The sequence below is a fragment of the Martes martes genome (genome assembly GCF_963455335.1).
Source record: "Martes martes genome assembly, chromosome: 13".
Classification (NCBI taxonomy): Eukaryota; Metazoa; Chordata; class Mammalia; order Carnivora; family Mustelidae; genus Martes; species Martes martes.
Genome location: NC_137901.1, coordinates 69,596,610 through 69,616,855, shown reverse-complemented (window position 1 = coordinate 69,616,855; position 20,246 = coordinate 69,596,610). Strand labels below are relative to the sequence as shown.

Here is a 20,246-nt window from a genome sequence, read left to right as displayed (position 1 = left end):
CTGAGCCACCCAGGTGCACCAGCTGTGTAGATTTGAAAGATCTTACTGGCTTTATTCAATGATTCATGGATCCGGCAGCATTCAAACTACCAGAAAGAAAGAAGCTCCAAGGGGCTGTACAAAATGAAAGACTTTTTTAGGCAGAATGGATTAGGTATGATGAGGGAGCAGGAGGCTGGTTGAGGACAAAGCAAAAGCTGGCATCTTGCACCCCCTCTCCATCCGCTCCCCTCGGTGATGTGTGTGGCATTCCTCAGGTACCCCTGACTGCCAAAACAAATAGTTAACTCACAATCCTGCAAGACAGGAGTCTCCCTTGGTTTACAAATGTCCTAGAGATCTATGAACAAAGAAGTTACATTATCAATAGCACAAATTCCAGAGGCAAATGACTCAGTTCCTCAAGCCTTAATGTCACCCTCCCCTCCATAAACAAAACTGAAGGAGGCTGGGGTAGAAGGAAATGTAAGCGAAGATAAGTTTCTCACTAACAGAGACAGCTTGATAGCAGGATTGTGACATTTCACCAGGAATCTCCCAACCCTCTTGATGTTAATGGCTCACCAAGAGACAGCATTGATCAAGCCTCCGGTATCCCTGCACCTCGGAGGCCTCCTTTAGCATATGAAAGCTCCGTTCAAACCTCCATTTCCCTCACCTTCCCCCAACCGCAGGGTACATAACCTGCCATCCCTCACAACCCGGGGCAGCAGCTCTTCCTGCCCACGGGTCCTGTCCCCGTGCTTTAATAAACCACCATTTTGCACCAAAGATGTCTCAAGAATTCTTTCTTGGTCATCGGCTCCGGACCTCAGCCCACCGAACCTCACCCAGGTTCTAGAACTTCATCAGGTATAAGGAAGTTATTTTAGGCAAAAAAGTGGGTAGATTACTGCAAGGTTATTTTTCTTTAGGGGATGGCAAGGATCTATCAGGCAGATTATCTAACTAGTGCTAATCAAGCAACTCCTTTTTTTTTTTTTTTTACGATTTTATTTATTTCTGGGCACCTGGGTGGTTCAGTCATTGAGCATCTGCCTTTGGCTCAGGTCAGGATCCCAGGGTCCCGGGTTTGAGCCCCACGTCAGGCTCCCTGCTCAGCAAGAAGACTGCTTCTCCCTCTGCCACTCTCCTTGCTTGTGTTCCCTCTCACAGTGTCTCTCTGTCTCTGTCAAATAAATAAATAAAATCTTAAAAAAAAAAACACCCTGTTTCATCTTAAAAAAAAAAAAAAGATTTTATTTTTGAGAGAGAAAAAGCACACAGGAGAGGGGGGAGGGGCAGAGGGAGAAGGAGACTCCCTGCTGAGCAGGGAGCCCAATGTGGAGCTTGATCCCAGGACCCTGGGATCATGACCTGAGCCTAATGCAGATGCTTAACTGACTGAGCCACCCAGGCATCCTGATCAGGCAACTCCTGATAGACTGGTTTGAGATTCTATTTCTGGTAGGGCCAAAACTGTAATTAATTTAAGACTCAGTTTGGTGGCATGAGGCTTAGCATAAATGACTCCATTTTGTGCTCATAGTCTTTGTAAGGACCTATTTAGCCAGAGGGCTTCCATCCGTTAAACAATAACCTTGTTGTTTAACCCTTAAACTGTCCCTGCTCCCCTTTCCCCAGGGCACTTACTTAAAAAACAAGTCCCAGAAACCAGCCCCAGGTAACAAAGCCCAAATACAAGGGTGGGTCAGGCCAGGTGGAGACATCTGATCAGTGGGGGGGTGCATACTGTCTCCCTAGTTACCAAGGAGTATGGGCCCTGCCCTCTGAGCATCTTTTGGGCGCCAATTCTGACCAAGGTGATAGGTTAATTCAAATATCTACTAGGGTAAATTGTAATTCAATTGGTCACCTAGCATGACTGTGCAGCTTTCTCTGTGTGTTACAATTTCATTGGCCACCTGTGTGTGGCCAGGCCCAACCACATGGCCTTTGCCCTTAAAAGCTAGTCTGTGAAGCAGAGAGAGGTCTCCCTCTCTTGTAAGAGGTGCGGCTCCGAACTATCGGTCTGATTCTTGATGCTTGGCGCGGAATAAAGCTTTGCTTGACCTTCCCTTTATATCAGTCTTGCTCCTTTAATCACGGACCCATTATTGGGGGACCTAACAGTCTTGTTTTTAACAGTCCACAGGAGGCAGATCAGAACTGAACCTCAGTGGGTCAACTGCCTCCTAAAACAAAACTCATCATTTTCCATAGGATTTAACTAACCTAGAGTCTCAAAACATAATATTCAAAATGTTTAGGATATAATCCAAAATTACTCTCCATACAAAGAACCAGATAAGTCTGAACACTGAGATGACCTAGATGGAATTATTGGAAAAAGACTTTACAAATGAAAAGATAAAATGATTTAGCAGAAAAATAGAAGATACAGAAAATAACGAAATAGAAAATTTAAAACTAAGAAATTATATTCATCAAAATTTGAAAATATCAGGGCACCTGGGTGGCTCAGTGGATTAAAGCCTCTGCCTTCGGCTCAGGTCATGATCCTGGGGTCCTGGAATAGAGCCCTGCATCGGGCTCTCTGCTCAGCAGGGAGCCTGCTTCCTCCTCTCTCTCTGCCTGCCTCTCTGCCTGCTTGTGATCTGTCTGTCAAATAAATAAATAAAATCCTTAAAAAAGAATTGTTTTGAAAATGTCCTGAATGGTCTTAGTAGCAGAATGGAGATAATAGAGGGAAGTCTGTGAACTTGAAGACAGATCAATAGAAATTAACTGTGACAGTCAGAATGCCTATTCCTTTCAAAGATGTCCCTGCCATATTTCCTGGAAACAGCGAGTGTTACTCTATATAACTTTGTAGATCTAATTGAGGTTATGGACTTTAAAATAAGTATTATCTGGATTATTGGGCAGGCCTAACCTAATCACACAAATCCTTAAAACCAGAGAATTTTCTCTGGCTAGATTCAGAGAGATACAACAGAAAGAAAAGTCAAAGGTATTCAAAGTGTGAGAGGGACTCAACCCCCTTGATAGCATTTGAAGGAATGTGGGCAGCTTCTAGGAGAAAAGATCAACCTCCAGCTGGTAGTAAGGAAATTGGGTCCGTTATCCTACAACTAAAAGGAACTGAATTCACTCAACAACCTCAAAAAGCTTGGAAACAGAATCCTTCCCAGAGCCTCCAGTAAGAAAAAACACACGTGATTTCAGCCTTATGAAACATCTTGACTTTGGCCTGTGAGACCCTAAGCAAAAGATTTAGTCAAGCCCAACCAGACTTCTGACTGACAGAAATTGTGAAATATTAATAGGTATTGCTTTAAGCTGCTAAGTTTATAGTAATTTGTAATAGCAGGTAGATAAAACTAATACATTATCCATTGAACATCAGAGGAAAGTGGTTAAGATATTAATTCTAAATAGATTCTAAAAAGTTAAGTATGTATATTATCTAGTGTCACTTCTAAAAAAACTATATAAAATTAAAATGGAATACTTAAAAAATATTAAATAATCCAAAAAAAAGGCAACTAAAAGGAAAGCAAAGGACAAGCAGAAAACAAAATGGCAGACCTAAATCCAAATATTGATAATTTTGGTCTAAATGCACCAATTAAAAGACAGATTAGATATGTAAAAAAAAGCCCCAACTATATGGTATCTACAAGAAAACCATTTTTTTTTAAGATTTTATTTATTTATTTGACAGATCACAAGTAGGCAGAGAGGCAAGCAGAGAGAGAAGGGAGGAAGCAGGCTCCCTGCTGAGCAGAGAGCCCGACTCGGGGCTCGATCCCAGGACACCGGAATCATGACCCGAGCCGAAGGCAGAGGCTTTAACCCACTGAGCCACCCAGGCGCCCCAAGAAAACCATTTTTAAAAAAAAGATTTATTTATTTATTTATTTGAAAGAGAGAGTATGAGAGTGAGCAATCACAAGCAGGGGGGAGGAGCAGAGAGAGAAGTAGGTTCCCTACTGAGCAGGAAGCCCCATGTGGGGCTCAATCCCAGGTCCCCCAGATCATGATCTGAGCTGAAGGCAGGTGCTCAACCAACGGAGCCACCCAGGCACCCCTCTTTTTTTTTAATTTTAATTTTTAATTAATTAATTAATTTGTTTATTTGAGAGAGAGAAAGAGAAAGAGACAGATGAGAGAGCACACAAGCAGGGGGAGTGGCAGAGGGAGAGGGAAAAGCAGGCTCTCCGCTGAGCAAGGAGCCTGATGTGGGGCTTGATCCCAGGGCCCCGGGATCACGACCCAGACCAAAGGCAGATGCTTAACTGACTGAGCCACCCAAGTGCTCCAAGAAACCCATTTTCAATCTAACAATACAGTAGATTCAAAGAAAAAGGATGTAAAAAGATGTATCATGCAAATACTACTTAAAAGAAAGCTGGAGTGGCTATAGTCATATCAGGCAAAGTAGACTTCAAAAAATTAAGAAGGGTAAAGGGACACTGCATGTTGAAAAAAGGTCAATTTACCATAAAGACATAACAGTCCTCAATACGTATGTACCTAACTACAAAACTTCAAAATACATGAAACAAAAAATTAAGAGAATTGAAAGGAGGTATAGGCAAATCCATACTTTTAAGTATTTCCAACACTCTTCTCTCAGTAATCAATAGAACAAGTAAACAGAAAAACAAAGTATAAAAGAAATGAAACCACCATCAATCATCATCAATCAATAAACTGACATTTATTGACCACGCTATCCAAAATGATGTTTTTTTCCTCAAGTGCACATGAAATGTTCACCAAGATAGACCACGTCTTACATGGTAAAGTTAACATTAACAAATTTAAAAGAAATAAAATCATACAACATATGTCCTCTGATCATGATGTAATTAAATAGAAACCAGTAACAGAGAACTGGTGGTAAAATTTACAATACTTAGAAATTAAACTATACACTTCTAAGTAATACATGGGTAAAGGAGAACATTTCAAGAGAAATTAGAAAACATTCTGAAATGAACAAAAATGAAAATGCAGGATAAAAAAATTTGTGGGAGGCAGGTCTGAAATCAATAATCTAAGTTTCTACCTTATGAAATTAGAAAAGAGAACAAGATACATTTGAAACAAGCAGAACTGTGAAAAAAATAAAAAACAGAAATCAATGAAGTAGGGAAGGGAAGAACAATAGAGAAAATTAAAAACATGGTAGGTAGTTGTTTATAAAGATTTTAAAAATTGATAAACCTGTAGACAGACTAACAAAGAAATAGAGAAGACAAATTATCATCATTAAGAATGAAAAGGTGATATTTCTGTGGACCCTGCAGATAATAAAGATAATAAGGAATACTACAAATAACTCTATCTGTATATATTTGACAACCTGGATGAAATGGTGCTATTCCTGAAAAATCACAAAGTACCAAAACTCATCCAAGATAAAATAGATAACTTAGTCATTTTAACTATCAAAAGAATTGAATTCATTGTTAAATCCTTCTGAAAAAGAAGTGTCCAGGTCCCAATGGCTTCACTGGTGAATTCTACCAAACATTTAAGGGAGAAATAACACCAATTCACACATCTCTTTCAGTAAATAGAAGGGGAGAAAATACTTTCTTACTCTTCCCTAACTGCCTTAATAAAGGGCTTCCTTAACTACAAAAAGCCTATAGTTAACCTCACAATTAATGGTAAAAGATGGAACACTTTCTAAGATCACGAATAAAGCAAGAATGTCCATTTTCATCATTCATATTCATCATCATACTGGAAGTCATAGCCAGTGTAATAAAATAATAAATCAAAGACATTCCGATTGGAAAGGAAGAAATAAAACTATTTCTATTTGCACACGACAAGATTGACTATATGTAGATTGCCAAGGATTCTACAAAAATGCTCTTAGCATGGTCACAGGATACAAAGTCAATACACAAAAATCAATTATATTTTATATAGTACCAACAACGAACAATTGGAAACCAATATTAAAATTTTTTTTCACAGTGCTCTCCCTCAACTGAAACACTTAGGAATAAATGCAGTATAATACATTAAGATTTATATGCTGAAAACCACAAAACACTGATGAAAGACATCAAAGACCTAACTCAATGAGGAGATATACTATATTCATGGATTGAAAGATTCAACAGAGTAAAGGTGGCAGTTCTCCCCCAAACTGGCCAAAAGACTTAATACACTTTGAATTGAAATCCCAGTAGGAGTTTATATTTGTTGTTGTTGTTACAGACAAGTTGGTTCTAAAATTTATATGAAAGACAAAGAAAGTAGAATAACCCAAACAATCTTTTTAAAAAGAAAATTGGAGGACTCACTATCTGACTTTAAAACTTACTATAATGGTAAGGTAATCAAGATAGTGTGGGATTGGTGAAGAGAAAGACATAATATATCACACAGAATAAAGAGTCCAAAACAGTCCTACAGAAAGAAGCAAGGCAGCTCAAAAAAGGACACTCTTCAACAAATGTAGTTGAAACCATTAGACATCTATATGAAAAAATATGAGTCTCAAACTAATATTCACACCTTATACCAAAGGATCATAAAAATAAGTGAAAAATTTAGACCCTCAAATCTTAACATTGGAGAGAATCTTTGTGATCCGGGGTTAGGCAAAGAGTTCTTAGATTATGAAGTAGAGTCCATAGATACTGTTGGGTCGGCGGTTCGCAGAATGCAGTTAGGAACAACAGAAATAACCACGGGGGCCGCCATCTCCCAGCCCCCTCCTCTCCCCTTCCTTAACCCTTGACTCTCCCACCAAAAGGGTATATGTCCAGGTCACGTCCAGGTCACATCCAGGTCACGTCTCCATAGGTAACCCGATACCTATACAGGAAAAAGGAGTATCAGGAGCCCTCACCCCATACCCTCCGATCACCAAATACCTTACCATATATGGATGTGAGCCCATGCCCTGCCTTGGCCGGTAAAAGACCCCCGCCGATTCCCTCCCAGTGCGACTTCCTCGACTTCCCCTTTCCAAGTTTCAGAACCTCATCTGAGAGTGCGACTTCCTGGCCCCCCTTCTCCTTCTCCTGAGCCCTGAAACGTCCCTGGAAAGTGCCTTTAATAAACCTTGCCTTGCGCCTACCTCGCCTGGTGTTGTGTTTATCTCACCCGCAAAACTTTACAGATATGAAGAACAGTCCATAAGAGGAAAAACTGGCAAGTAGCTCTTCATCAAAATTAAAAACTTTGCTCAGTAAAAGATAATTCTAAGAGAAATGAAAAGACAAGCTAGACTGGGAAAAAATATTTACAAATCTGTATCTGACAAAGGACTTGTATCCAGAATATATAAAGTGTTCTTAACACTCAAGAGTAAGAAAACAGCCCCATTTTAAAATGGACAGAAGAGTTGAACAGACACTTCGCCAAAGAGGGTATGTGGAAGGCAATGAACCACACAAAAGGATGCTCAACATCATTAACCATTAGGAAAATGCAAATTAAAACCACAACGAGCTGATACCACATACCTATCAGAATGGCTAAAATAAAAAATATTGGCAGTACCAAATACCAGTGAGGAAGTGGATCTTTCATAGTGGGATACAAAACATACAGGCACTCTGGAAGTCTGGTAGTTTTTCATAAAGTTAAACAGAACCTTTACCAGATAACCCACAGATCAATCCCACTTTTTAGGCATATACCCTAAATGAAAACTTATGTTCACATAAAAACCTACGTACAAATGTTTGTAGCAGTTTTATTTAAAAATTTTCCCAAACTGGACACCACCCAAATATCCTTCAATGGGTGAATATTAAAATGAACTGTGGTCATCCATACAATGGAACACTGCTTAGCTATAAAAAGAAACACGTATGATTCTCAAAGACATAGTGAAAGCCGCCAATTATATCCAGAAGTTACATCCTCTATGATGCTATGTATGTGACATTCTGGAAAAGGCAAATTTATAGGAATGGAGATCAGGTTGGTATGTGCCAGAGGCCTGGGGCAGGACAGACGTTTGAATACAAAGGGGTGGCATAAGAGCATTTTGTGGGCGATGGAACTGCCCTGTGTCCTGATTGTAGAGGTAGTTACACAAATGTGTTAAAACAGAATTGTACATACAAAAAAGTTAATTTCATGGTATGTTAATTCAAAATTTTAAAAAAATGAAGATAAAATATGTCCCAACCAATTTCTCTTTAAAAAGGCTATGAAAGAAATTTTCCATCTGGGTTTCTTCCAGAAAGGCTGCTTTGCACCAGCCCTGGTGTTTGTGGGTCTGTTTATCCACCTGTAAAACAAGAAGTCAGTCTAAAGCAGGGATTTTCCTTCTCCCCTGCACCCTAAAATTACACCCCTGGGCATGCGCTTTATGGAAGTGGGGTTGGGATAGGTTTGGAGGGAGGAGGCATTTGGCTTCCACTGGGCTCTGGACTCCCAGAGCTGTTGTGCTTTTGTCTGTCTCATATATTGTTGGTCTGTAAACCTCTGGATTAGATTAGTTGGTCTTGAGTCAGATCCTCAGGCCCCTGGGGGGTTTGAAAAATCCTGGATTTCTGCGCTTATAGGTGGGGCCCATTCATTTGTTCCCATGGACCCCAGTGGTTAGCCAGCACTGGCATTAATGGTCAGCAGTCTAAACAAGGCCTTTCGGGGGAAGCTGGAAGTGTGCTCCTCGCTTTAGGACCCCCAGTCACTCGTGGATTAAACACAATATAAACTCTGAAAACGCTAAAAAGTCCAGGCCTCTTCTAAGGTAGAGTCTGAAAAGCCTTCAAACCACATTTTTTCCCCACAGGATGACTTTTTGGAAGAGCACTTTGTAAACAAGTGAAGGGCTGTGCACAGATGGGGGAAATGCCATTGCGAGGATGACTGCGCTGACCCAGGCCAGCAGGGCCAAAGCATCATTCGTGATGAAAGTTGCTACCCTAAGCACCTACTCTGTGCCAGGCCCCATGTTAAGGGAACGTTGAACCTCCATGACAATGCTGTGATTTCCAGAAAGGGCTGTCATTGCTTGGACAGATGAGAAAGCTGAGGCACCAAGAAGTCTGAATCCCATGGGAAGGAGGTGACAAGGCCAGGTTCTGGTCCGAAGCTCCAGCCTTGCAAATCAGTACCTGGGAGAGGAATGCCTGAAGCCTGACGTCAGGCCTGCTCTCCACATGTGCCCCCCAGAAGGAAGCTAATGCCACCTTCCGTCAAGGGCTGGCAGGGGGCTGCCAAGGTACTTTGAGACCTTGCCATGTACAACAGCACTCAAAATAGAAAATATTTTTTAAAAAATTTTTATACTGTGGAATGCTTTCTTTGCAAACTATGTCATGTGTAAATCCCATCCAGAAAACCAGAGTTGGGGCCCTGTGGGTCGAAGGTGAAAGCAGGGTTGGCCTGGGCCCCCAAGACTCCTGGAGCACCACCCAAAGGCCACTTACCTAGTGGGTTGGCCCACTTACTGTGACGCCACGATGCTTAAGGCTCTGGCTTTGGGTTTAAAAGAATTTAGTGGAACTGTGGCTGACTCATTCCTGGGTTAGTCGGTCTGGGTGAGGGCAGCAGGATTCCAGGCTTGCCAAATGCTTTAGGCGCTAGTCTATCTGACCTGGGCACTTGCCTCACTCTTCCCCTCTGGCCGGCAGCCATGACCTGTCACTCACAAGGGTAGGAAACTTCTCTGCACCCCTGTATGGTTAGTGGAGTTAATCTTTGAAGATAGGGATAATAAGATTAAAAGCTACAGCACCTTTCCTTTTTTTCCTGGCCCTTATAAAAGGCCTCATCTGTTTTTTTTCTGTGTCAGCAGAAGTGAAATGTTTACGATCAGGTCTGGGTTGGAGGGTCCACAGCAGATCTGCACCCCTGACCTGAGTGTGGGGGGCTGGCAGGATGGCTCACAGGGGAATCATCAAACAGACCTCCTTCTCGTAGATGTCAGGGATCACTCCCATCGGGGAGCTGACCATGTGCACGGTGTTCTTGCCGAACAGCTGGAACTCGTATTGGACGAGCTGCTCCCAGAAGCCGTGGTTGGGCCGGATGATGGGCCGGCATGACCTGGTCCATGTGTGGGCGTCCCGCAGGGACATGGCGTGGTACTTCATGAGGTAGGCCAGGCAGAGTGCGGCGGAGCGGCTCACTCCCGCGGCACAATGCAGCAGTGTGCGGCCCTGCTTCACCTCCACGCTGTGGATGTGGTCAGCAATGGGGTCAAAGAAGTCACAAAGACGCGAGGCGGGGGTGTCTGCCACAGGCACCTGTACGTACTGGATGTCCTCGTATAAGGTATTTACCACTTCGACTGAGACGTTGATGACCGTGGTGATCTGGCTGCTGGCGAGCAGGAGCTTGTTGTTGGCAGCTGCCCCGTTGCTGATGTACAGGCTGCTGGTGATCTGGGAGAGGCCGCTGACCGAGGGCTGCCGGAACTGAACCGGAAAGGGACACGGGGGTGCTGTCATCGGGCCAGGGGGTCAGCGGCCAGAGAGGCACAAAGGCTACATCTTTCTGTTGGGCTGTGCCATGGAAAACTGCAAGGAGGGAGAGAGAATGGTTGGAGAGCAGGAGCCCAGCTGGGCTGGAGAGCCAACACCAGGGGATTTCTGGGATATGGGTGGTTGGGTCTATAACAGGATCCCCAAGGCGGTCCCCTGACCATCACAGCAGAGCTACCCCAAGAACTGATCTCCAAGTCTGGAAGTCAAGGCCGCCCTTGAGGGGCTACCCATCTCCAGCTGGGCAGGCTGACTTGTGTCAATCAGACACAAAGGCCCTGGCCTCTCTGTCTAGGTTCACACAGCCCTCTTCTCCCTTTAAGTGGGAGCCCCTTGTACAGTCTTGTTTCTGTTCTGACTTTATGCTCACATCATAAGACTCTGAAGCAGTGATATGAGGAGTCACTCGTAGTATAAGAGAGAGGAGGGTCTCAGCTTCCCAGCTCCAAGAACCCTCTGAAGAGACAGGATGTCACTTTCCCTGTGAAAGTGACCTCAAATTACAGAGTCCTATATCATTAACCAAGCTCCTGCACCTTGCCTCTAAGGAGAGTGCCTAGGGAGGAAGGCAACTGACAGCTTCCTGGAGGCCAGCATGAGGGGCACTATAGCAGCTCCCAGAGCAGCAGAGGGGTCTCAGGTAGACGAGCTGTACCAGCATGATGCTGTGTGCTGCAGGGCTGTGGCAATGCACCCCAGGGAGGGGGCACACCCCTGCTTTCTCCTAAGAAATCCCAGGCCCTTCACTCTCCCAGTCTTAAGCAAAGCTGCAAAAATAGCACAGTTTCCCCTACTCCACTGAAACAGGAGTATTCGGACTTAGAGCACAATTCTCAAGGCCAAATGGCAGTCTTCATCAGGCAGAGACAAACAAGGAGCAGAATTCTGTTCCTCTGCTTAATATATTTCAGTGGCTGTCCACAGTCAGGATGAGATAGAGCCCCTTAGCTTTATTGTCAAGGCCATTTGTGGTCTGGCTCCTGCCCATCTCTAGCCTCTTTTCCTCCATCCTAAAGGGCCTTGGCTATGCTGAGCCATTTGCAGTGCCATTTGGATACCTGGTCCTCCCTGGCCCAGGGCCTTTGCCTTTGCTGCTCTCTTGGCCCAGAACCCTCTTTCCCTATAAGCCTAGCAGACTCTGATCTGTTTCATTCAGCAGAGGACTTGGGATCCTAGCTAAGGGTCACTTTCTAAGGGAAACCTTCTGGATCCATACCCCTCCCCGAGGTTTAATCAAGTCCTTGCTCCAGGCTTTCTAAGTCCTACGTGCTCTTCTTCCTACCACTTCCTAAAGACGTAGTTTTGTCTTGATTTGGGATTCACTGGGAATTTGGGATTCTACTAGGATTTGCTATAACTATCTTTACTCCTAGTGTAACACCAATGCTAAGTTTGGTGCTTGATAAATATGTGTTGAGTGAGGAATGACTTCAATAGCCACGACTCTGCCATCTCAGGGATCTTCTGGGGAGGATGAGTTTCCTGGCCTTGTTTGTCTAGAATTTGGGGGAAGAGCTTGGTGGAGGTGAGGGTGGTTCCTTAGCTGCTGGAGAGGAAGGCCAAAGCTACAGAGGAAATCCTACCAGCCAATGCCCCGGAGTCAAATGCATCAGGCTCACCCCAGGAAGGCCAGATGGGGCTGTTTGTCTAAAGTCACGTGGGGGCAGAGAAAAGCTCCCCAAAACTCAGCTGAAAGCCTAAATACTAAGGGATGTCCCATCACCTAAAATAATGGATCCTTGCCACCCAAAAAACCCAGAGAGTAGACCGAGGGTCCCCCAAAATAGTGCCCAGTGGGCAACAGGAATAGAGGAAACTGCTATTCAACACAGTGACAACAAGTGTGCAGAGACACTTCTCTTGAAGGTGAGGGTAGTGATGTGAGAAGAGACTTTTTCATGCTAGTCAAGAGATATTTATCAGGCTCTGTATTAGGTGCTGGGGATACTGAAATGTACAAGACAGTCACAGCCCTTCTCTCACAGAGCTCAAAGTCTAGTGGGAGAGACAGACATTAAATAGGCAATTATAGGCACAACAGAGCTGGAAAATAGGGTTAACAGTGCCTGTCTCATAAGGATCGTCTGAGGATGGAAAGAAGTAACCCGAGGTAAAGTGTGTGACACAGGACCTGACACAGAATAAGCCCTCATAAACATCTAACTATTCTTGCTGGTGTTAGGGACATTGAAATGTAGGGCTTTATGGGAGTGAAGAATAAAGGGATTTTTTTCAGGCTCCGGGCGAGGGAGTTGCAAGGATTGCCTCAAGAAATGAAACAAAGATCTGAAGAACATTTAGTGTGAGGGGGAGGGTGGTGGTGATTAGTTTCACCATTTTATAGCTTACAAAGCCTTTGGCTTCCTTCATCTGGTTCGATCTTCAAGCCGACATAATAGATGTCTATGGTTAATATCTCCATTTTACACACGGGAAAGTGAAGTAGAGAAGAGACAAGGAGCTGTCTAGGGTCACAAGCAAGGTCCGAAAGCTGGTCTTTCTGGTCTCACTACGTGTGGGAAAAGTCGGCAAAGACCGCGGGGCGTTCATTAATCCCAGGTTATAAGCGTGGAACGAAGTCCACGGCTTGACAAGAGCAAAGAGCCACTCCCACGGGTGAGCCTGCCGGGTTTCCTGGGGAGTTGACGCAGGAATGGGCTCCCTCGCCTGCTGGATGTCAAGACCACCCCCACAGTCTTACCTCTCTCCCGTGGGCGGGAGGGCAGATTCGTTCAGAAATCAATCGCACCCGAAGCCTCGGGTGAGGGTCTTGGGGAGACAGAAGATCGGTCACCATCTGGGAGCCACAATCCCCCGCTGCCCCACGCACTGGTTTCCATAGCAATGGTCCCTTCTCGCGGGGAGGAATCCGCCGTGCCGGGTCTTCTGGAAACCCCGGTCTCTTCTCGGTTCCCTGGAGCTGCCCCGCCTGGTTTTACCCCGTTACCCGCCCCGCGATCACGCGGGGGCCACATGAGTCCTGGCGGAGAGGTAGAGTCAGCTCAGCGCGCGGCAGCCAGCTCCACCTCTGCCAGCCCGTCTCCACGGCAACGCGCCGGGCTGCACCACGGCGGCCGCCGAGGGACAATCCTGCCGCGTTCTCAGCCTCCTAGACTCCGCGCATATGTACCGCCCCAAGGTCCCACCTTCCGTTACGCGTCTCTCCGGCAACGCGTCTTGCTCTGCGCGCCGCGTGGGCCCAGGGATTCACTCCGCGTCCGCGCTCGCCCTCCGAGCTTGGCTCAGGCTCTGGCTCGCTTGGCCGAGTCGTTCTCTAGCATGGTAGACTCGGCTGCCCAGCAGTCCAGGCCCTCGGTCACATGGAACCTGGGCTCGCCATCAGTTTTATCGGCCTCCCTGGCGACCACCAGTTCCGGCACCATCCCGACCTGGGCCTCCCGGCACGTTAGATTCATCAGCCAACCCGAAATCCACGTAGCGACCCACCCGCAGATCTGCTTCCTGCGGCCGCGGACCGCGCAGCAGCCGGTGCTCTTCAGGTTCGGCCCGGGTGCCCAGGGCTTTACCAGACCCCCGTTCCTCCAGCGGCCCTTGGGACCTCGTCCTTGGTTCCCCCAGAGCCCCTAGCACTTCCGAGCCGGGTACTCTCTTAAACCCCGAGCGAGCCAGGCTCCTTCCCTGTCCAGCTCCTCGCATCCTCAGGAGCCTGGGAACCCAAACGCCCTCAGCTCCGACTCCCGGGAGAAGCTGGAATTCCCATCTCGTACCTGCATATCTTCGGAATCTCCCTGGAGCTTCAGTCTCCCAGGATGGACGTCGCATAGCCCGGGGGTCCCCAGTGCCCTTTGGGCCAGCCTTGAACTTCCTTAGATCCTAGCGAGGCCCAGGTCCCCTCAGGCCTGACATCTCCTCAGCTTCTATGTTACCCAGTAGTCCTGGGACAGAGCCCCTCAGCTTAGCCCGAGTCCTCATAGACCGCAACTTCCCCTCCCTCCCTTCCATTCCACAACACTGGCAGCATCCTCTAGGCTCCCACAGAGGCCTTGCGTTGGAAAACAATTTGGTTCAAAATGACCGTTTATTACTTGAAAGGGGGTATTTACAGTCACTGTCCCCCCCCCCTTTTAAACTTTTCCAGGAAGTATTGATAAACTTGGTGCATCGCTGAGTAGGTGATGAGGATTTTATGTGTCTTTAAATATTTTACATTTCTTTCTTTCTTTTTTTAAAACAGGGTATGGGAAACGTTTTTATGTGAGCATCTCCTTTTTTGTATGTCAGCCTTTTTATTTTCATGCCTTTGTTGTCAGAAAAAATGTAAATGAGAGACCGAGGATATTTGTTTATACTAGTCTATAAACATAAAAATATTCGTAAAACCATAGTTCCAAATGGGCTGAAAATGAATTAGAAAAAGATTTTTTTAATCCTTCAAAATAGTTTAACCTTTAAAAATTGTCTATTTTTTCCTATCAAAGTAGTATACACTTAATATAGGAAAATCAGACAGGGCAAGTAGGCAAAACGAATGGCCACAGACAAACACTGTTAACATTTTGGTGTATATTCTTCCAGGTCCATTCATATATATGTACTACAACATGGTGATACATCTCTTGGGGGAAAAATCTGTCACAAGAAATTTCACTGTTGTGTTACCTACTCCCCTGCCCCTCCCCCTTCTGCCCCCAACACATGGATATCTGTTCTATTCATGACTGCACAGTATTTTATTGTACGGCCTAATTATAATTTATTCCATTGCTTCCCTATTGCACATTTAATTTACAAATTTTAGGAAGAGAATATGAACAATTATTTTGAAATGGGCAAAAACATTTAAAGGTACATATTTGCGGAACCGCTTCATGGTGTAACTAAATTATCAAAAAGCAAAAACCTGGCATTATCTGTTCTTGCCCAATTCTTCATTTTGGCCAAATTTTTACCTCTCGTTTCACCTAGGGCACCTGGCTCCAGTCCATGCCTCCCCCAACCCCTCCTATCCCATCTTAGGAAGTGTCCTCAAACCTCTTTCCACCACAAACTTCCCTCACTTTTCTAGACTTCTTCCAAACCCTCTTCCCTTAGAATTCCTTCTTCCCTTAGGATTCCCCTATTAACCAGCCTAACCTCCAGCCCGCTTTTGCCCTGCTTCCTCTGATCCCTCCCCCTGCCAAGTGCCAAGCACATGCTCCCCACTTAACCCCCATCAAATTCGTCCCTCTGCACCCTACCATACAGTTTTGCTCTTCTTTGAGACCCCCACCTCCCATTTCATCATATTTTTTCTTCTTAAGCTGGCTGCTTCTGAGGACAGTTATTTTTTGTGGACTGCTGTGGGCCTTTCAGGATGACTTTTCCTCTCAGCATCCAGAAAATACCCATTTAGTGCATATTTTCTGCAAGAAGAAGCCTAGGTCTACTCCCTGCTCCTCTGACAATTATGTCAACTGTGCTTCTCCTAAGAATCCTAGGGAAGCCTCAGTCACTCCCCTCGGACCCCATCAAATCAGTCCCTGTCCTAGCTGAGGCCCTAGCCATCTCACCCTGTGCCGCTTTTCCCTCCCACTTCCAGCCTAATGAATTCTAGTGAAGCAGCGGTGAAAAAGTTTTTACCCAAGAGTAACTTATCTCGGGTGATTATTCGTGACAACCTCAGTGCACAACGAATCTATGAGATGGAGGTAAGGTCATCAAAGGTTTTGCATTAGGGGGTGTTAGTGACTTGACCCATGTTCACTTTACTCTCCCCAGTAGCCTGGGCAGGGGTGATGGGGAATCACAGATTTTAGAGGCGATAGGCAGCTATCACGGTTCTCTAAAGCAAGTCCCATTTTACAGAGGAGGCAACTGAGATTTGAGGTTACTGCTCTGCCCCAGGTGTCACAGCTATTCCTGGGCTAAGGGAGCCAGGAAGAAGGATTCCATCTTTCTTGGCACTTGTGGCATTCCCCCCCACCCCCACCCCAGCCAACCACGCTCCAGTCATGTTATTTCTTTAGGGGGTCCATGAATGGATTCCTACTATCTCCTGTAGAAAGAGATCTTGGGTCTTGGAGTTTGAAGTGGCATCAACACTCTCTGGTCTGTTTTTTCCTTCAGGGATTCCCCCCATTACCTGGAGGAGCACTGAGGCCCTTCCCCTTTCTGCTTATGGACAAGTAGGATTGGACATAAAAGCCTGTAGAAGAAGGGATGGGAAACAGTGTTGTCAGCATACAGACTCAGTTTAATTTATTAAATGCATCATTAGAGGCTGCTTAGGATAGGCACCGTGTTGGGCACTAGGAAGAGGCTGGGGAACACGATGGACTGTGAGAATGAACTCATTTCTTCAAGTGGAGCAGGAAGCCCAGATTTGAGTTGCTGCCCCCTTCTTGACTCTGTTGACCTCCCTCCATGTTCCAGGGCCAAATCTAGATGGGACTGTGAGATTCTGACATTAAAAAGAGTAGAAGAGGCTCAAGAGATGGTGCTAAATCCTCTTAAACGTCAAAGAGACCAAAAGAAGAGCAGGGGTCTGGGTGTTTCTCCCTCTGCTAAACTTCAGTGGCATGGTGTTGTGGAAGGAGAATGGACTTGGCAATGGATAAGAGAGCTTTGTGTGACCTCAGGGGATGACATTTCCTCCAGGACTCCCTTTTCTCTTTTGTAAAGTAGGATCTATTAGGATCCTCTCAGTTGTAGGTGACTCAAACTGAACTCGAACTAGTACAAGCAGAATAGAGGACAATGTGTTTACATCATCAGGGTGGGTAGGGCAAGGTCACCAACATTTGGGATGAGAGGATCCAGGGACTCCAGTACCATTGGAGGTGTCTTCCACTTTCCCTTTGCATCTTTTTTCTGTGTCTTTGTGCATGTTGGCATCATCATCAGGCTGGCTCTCCCCGGTGCGCATGGCCACAGGAAACCCTGGCCTATAGCCTAGAAAGGAAATGGAGTTCTTCCACTCTTGGCTCACACTGGACAGATCCTGGAGAAACTCCAGTTGGCCCAGGGTGTGTCACTGGCCCATCCTTGCCCCAGTCAGTGTGGCCCAGGTGGTGTGGGCTCTTCTGATTGGCCCAGGAGGGATTGGAGGCCAGTTTCTATCACCAGCAGGAGAGGGGATGTTCTATACCTGGCAAGTGGGGTGAGGATCTGTGAGATGCTATAACTGGAGACTCTCCGGAGGTGCTTTATATGAACCAGAGGGCTGTGCCCCCCTCCAGGCATCCAGACGTTCTCCTTTTTTTCTTTTTTTAAATATTTATTTATTTATTTGACAGAGAGATTATAAGTAGGCAGAGAGGCAGGCAGGGGGGTGGGGAAGCAGGCTCCCCGCTGAGCAGAGAGACCGACGCGGGGCTTGATCCCAGGACCCTGAGATCACGACCCGAGCTGAAGGCAGAGGCTCAACCCACTGAGCCACCCAGCCGCCCCCAGAAGTTCTCCTTTTAAAGCTGTATTGAGCCCTCATGTGTTTTAGTTATTTAACATCCATATGTACTATGTACTATGTATTATGTATTATTAATAGTTCAGGAAATTGAGGCTCCGAGAGACGGAGTAACTTCACTAAGGTCACACAATGCATCACTGTAGATTTGCAAACCTGGGTCTGACTGACATCTTCCCTGAAGGGTAAAGACTGTCTTCTCCTTATTTGTAGACCTGGTGACTTGCTAAGGGCCCAGCCTGTAGGAGCTCAGTGGGCGGGAGGCCTGAGTGGCAGCATGGCGGTGTTTCTGTCTCCCTCCCGAAAGTGCTCACGTGAGGAGAAGAGGCAGCTGTAGCTAGCCACTGGTTTCTCAGGACCTTGACAAGAACGCCTAAGACCCTGTGTCTTGGGAATCATCCAAGCACACTCTGAGAACACACCCACCCTCTCCCTTCACTCCTTGTTCCCAAGATCCACTTAGGTTCTTGGCTCAGGCTTTGTTCTGTTTCTCAGATAATCATGGCAACCCTGACTGACCTTCATGGAGCTCTCCTTTGTTTACATAGTGCTGGGTTTTGAGACACCGTCTGGGCTTAGAATCCCTAGGAGAGTTTATGAAAATGTCTGCTCCCAGGATCACCTCTCGCCTGGTTCTGTTTTCACATGCCCATCCTTCGAAACCCAATCCCAATTTATAAGTCAACCCTCCACGAGGCTTTTCTCCGTATCTCCCTTCTTGGAGCTCTGTACTTCCTGTCGGGATGTGTCACTCTCTGCCTCACTTAGAAGTGTTTGGCAAGTGCCCGACCTTCCTGACTATGTTGTAATTGCTCTGAAGACCCACTGCTGATTTTTTTCATGTCCATTTCACAGCTAGCTGTTTGGAATAAGCAAATGAGTGAGCAAGATGAAGGATGTGCCTTCCTAGCGCTTACAGTCTTGGAGACAGGACAGAAATTATATGCTAGACAAAATAAATGAGGTCCGTGTGATGTAGGGAATGTCAGAGACAATGCGTGGGAAGCATTAAGTGAGTCATAGGGACATGTGATAGGATCTAAGGATCCTTCCCCACCCCACAGCTCTTTCTGACCAGTTTTCCAATAGAGATGTTGAGGTCCAATGCAGGCTCCTGGGCTGCAGCCTGTCAGAGGTACCGAAAGGATTATGCAGTTCCGTGCCCACATTTTACAAAACAGGGAAGCTGAGGCTCACTAGGAGTCAATCTATTTAGGGAATATTGAGTCCACCCAGCCCATTTTCCACTGCCCCTCCCCCATCGGCAGCACAGGTGTCTCGCTTTCTGTGAAGTAGCCTCTTCATCCTCACATCAGCTCTGTTTTGTTTTGTTTTGTTTTGTTTTGTTTTGTTTTAAGATAAGAGCCTCAGACAAGACCAAGAGAAAGATGAGCCACTTGTATGACCACCTGAAGAAAAAGTTCATGACAGACCAACTCAGGAAGCTGGGGCGCTGGAGACGGGAATCCATGATCATCCAGCAGTACCTGGATAGCATCCGCCTGTACAAGGTCCACTTCAAACTCCAGCGTAACAGGAAAAGCCAGCCACCCTAGTCAAGGCGGAATGATCTGCCCCCCAGTTTCACGACGAGGAGAGGTGGTGGGCGGTGGAGGCAGAAATCGCCCGCCTACACCACCGTAGAACGACAATAAAACGAGACCGTGGAGCACAAAAGCCCCCAGCAAGTGTAATACTCTTTGCCCTGCCCCACCACTCCATTCGTTCTGGTGAAGGCGATGCTGACGGTCCTGTAGCTGCCTGATTGGGAAGAGGCTGAATGGAACCTGGGCTTCCAAGGTTAAGGCCAAGATCGACCTTTGGTACCCATGTGTCTGAAGTGAAATGCCAGGCCAACTGTCATGGAACAGGGCGTGGTACCTTAGATGGGAAGGATTCAGTAGTGCGACTGGCTAGTGGCGAGGGGTCAAGGTGAGGCATCGTACAGACCTAGGTTCAGTGCTCTATCTGCCACCCACCAGCTGTGTGACTTTGTAACCTCTCTGAGCCTCTGGTTCCTTATCTAAAAACATAGGGTGGTAGTGAGGGAACCTGCCTCCTGGAACCGGTGTGAGGATGTGGAGTGCTTGGGCCAGGGCCCGTCATTGCTGATGGCTCTCACCCTGATGGCTCCCGATGGCTTCCGGCCTTGCCAGTCCCCACTTCCTGGCCTGCCTGCTATCCCGACTACACCCCGACAGTTCCCACGTTGTCCCTTTACATGCACAGACCCCTCATCCAGCATACCCCTTCAGCCCCCCAGGGCTCTCAGGAAACTCTTCATTCTTCAAAGTTTATCTCAATGCCATTTTCTGCACAACTTTTTTTTTTTTTAAACCCTGTTATCCAGTTCTCTCTTCTCATAGTACTTTCTTCATAGACACAGTATCTTCCCTCTTTGAATTTTAAGAATAATTATA

The 20,246-nt window shown here is 46.1% G+C and overlaps 2 protein-coding genes across 2 annotated transcripts; one reads left to right on the top strand and one right to left on the bottom strand.

Annotated features, from left to right (window-relative positions):
* Positions 1-7,661: 7,661 nt before the first annotated feature.
* DUSP18 (dual specificity phosphatase 18) lies at positions 7,662-13,459 on the bottom strand. The gene is made up of 2 exons (XM_080822064.1): positions 13,123-13,459; positions 7,662-10,457 (listed from the first exon to the last, which is right to left on the bottom strand). Exon 2 carries the CDS (start codon positions 10,386-10,388, stop codon positions 9,822-9,824), a length of 567 nt encoding a protein of 188 aa, XP_080678190.1. The 5' UTR covers positions 10,389-10,457; positions 13,123-13,459; the 3' UTR covers positions 7,662-9,821.
* Positions 13,460-13,590: 131 nt separating this feature from the next.
* Positions 13,591-19,499, top strand: LOC308354556 (uncharacterized protein C5orf52). Its single transcript, XM_080822065.1, has 3 exons — positions 13,591-13,921; positions 15,961-16,069; positions 19,185-19,499. The coding sequence occupies exons 1-3, from the start codon at positions 13,701-13,703 to the stop codon at positions 19,380-19,382; spliced, it is 528 nt and encodes a 175-aa protein (XP_080678191.1). The 5' UTR covers positions 13,591-13,700; the 3' UTR covers positions 19,383-19,499.
* The last annotated feature ends 747 nt before the right edge of the window (positions 19,500-20,246 follow it).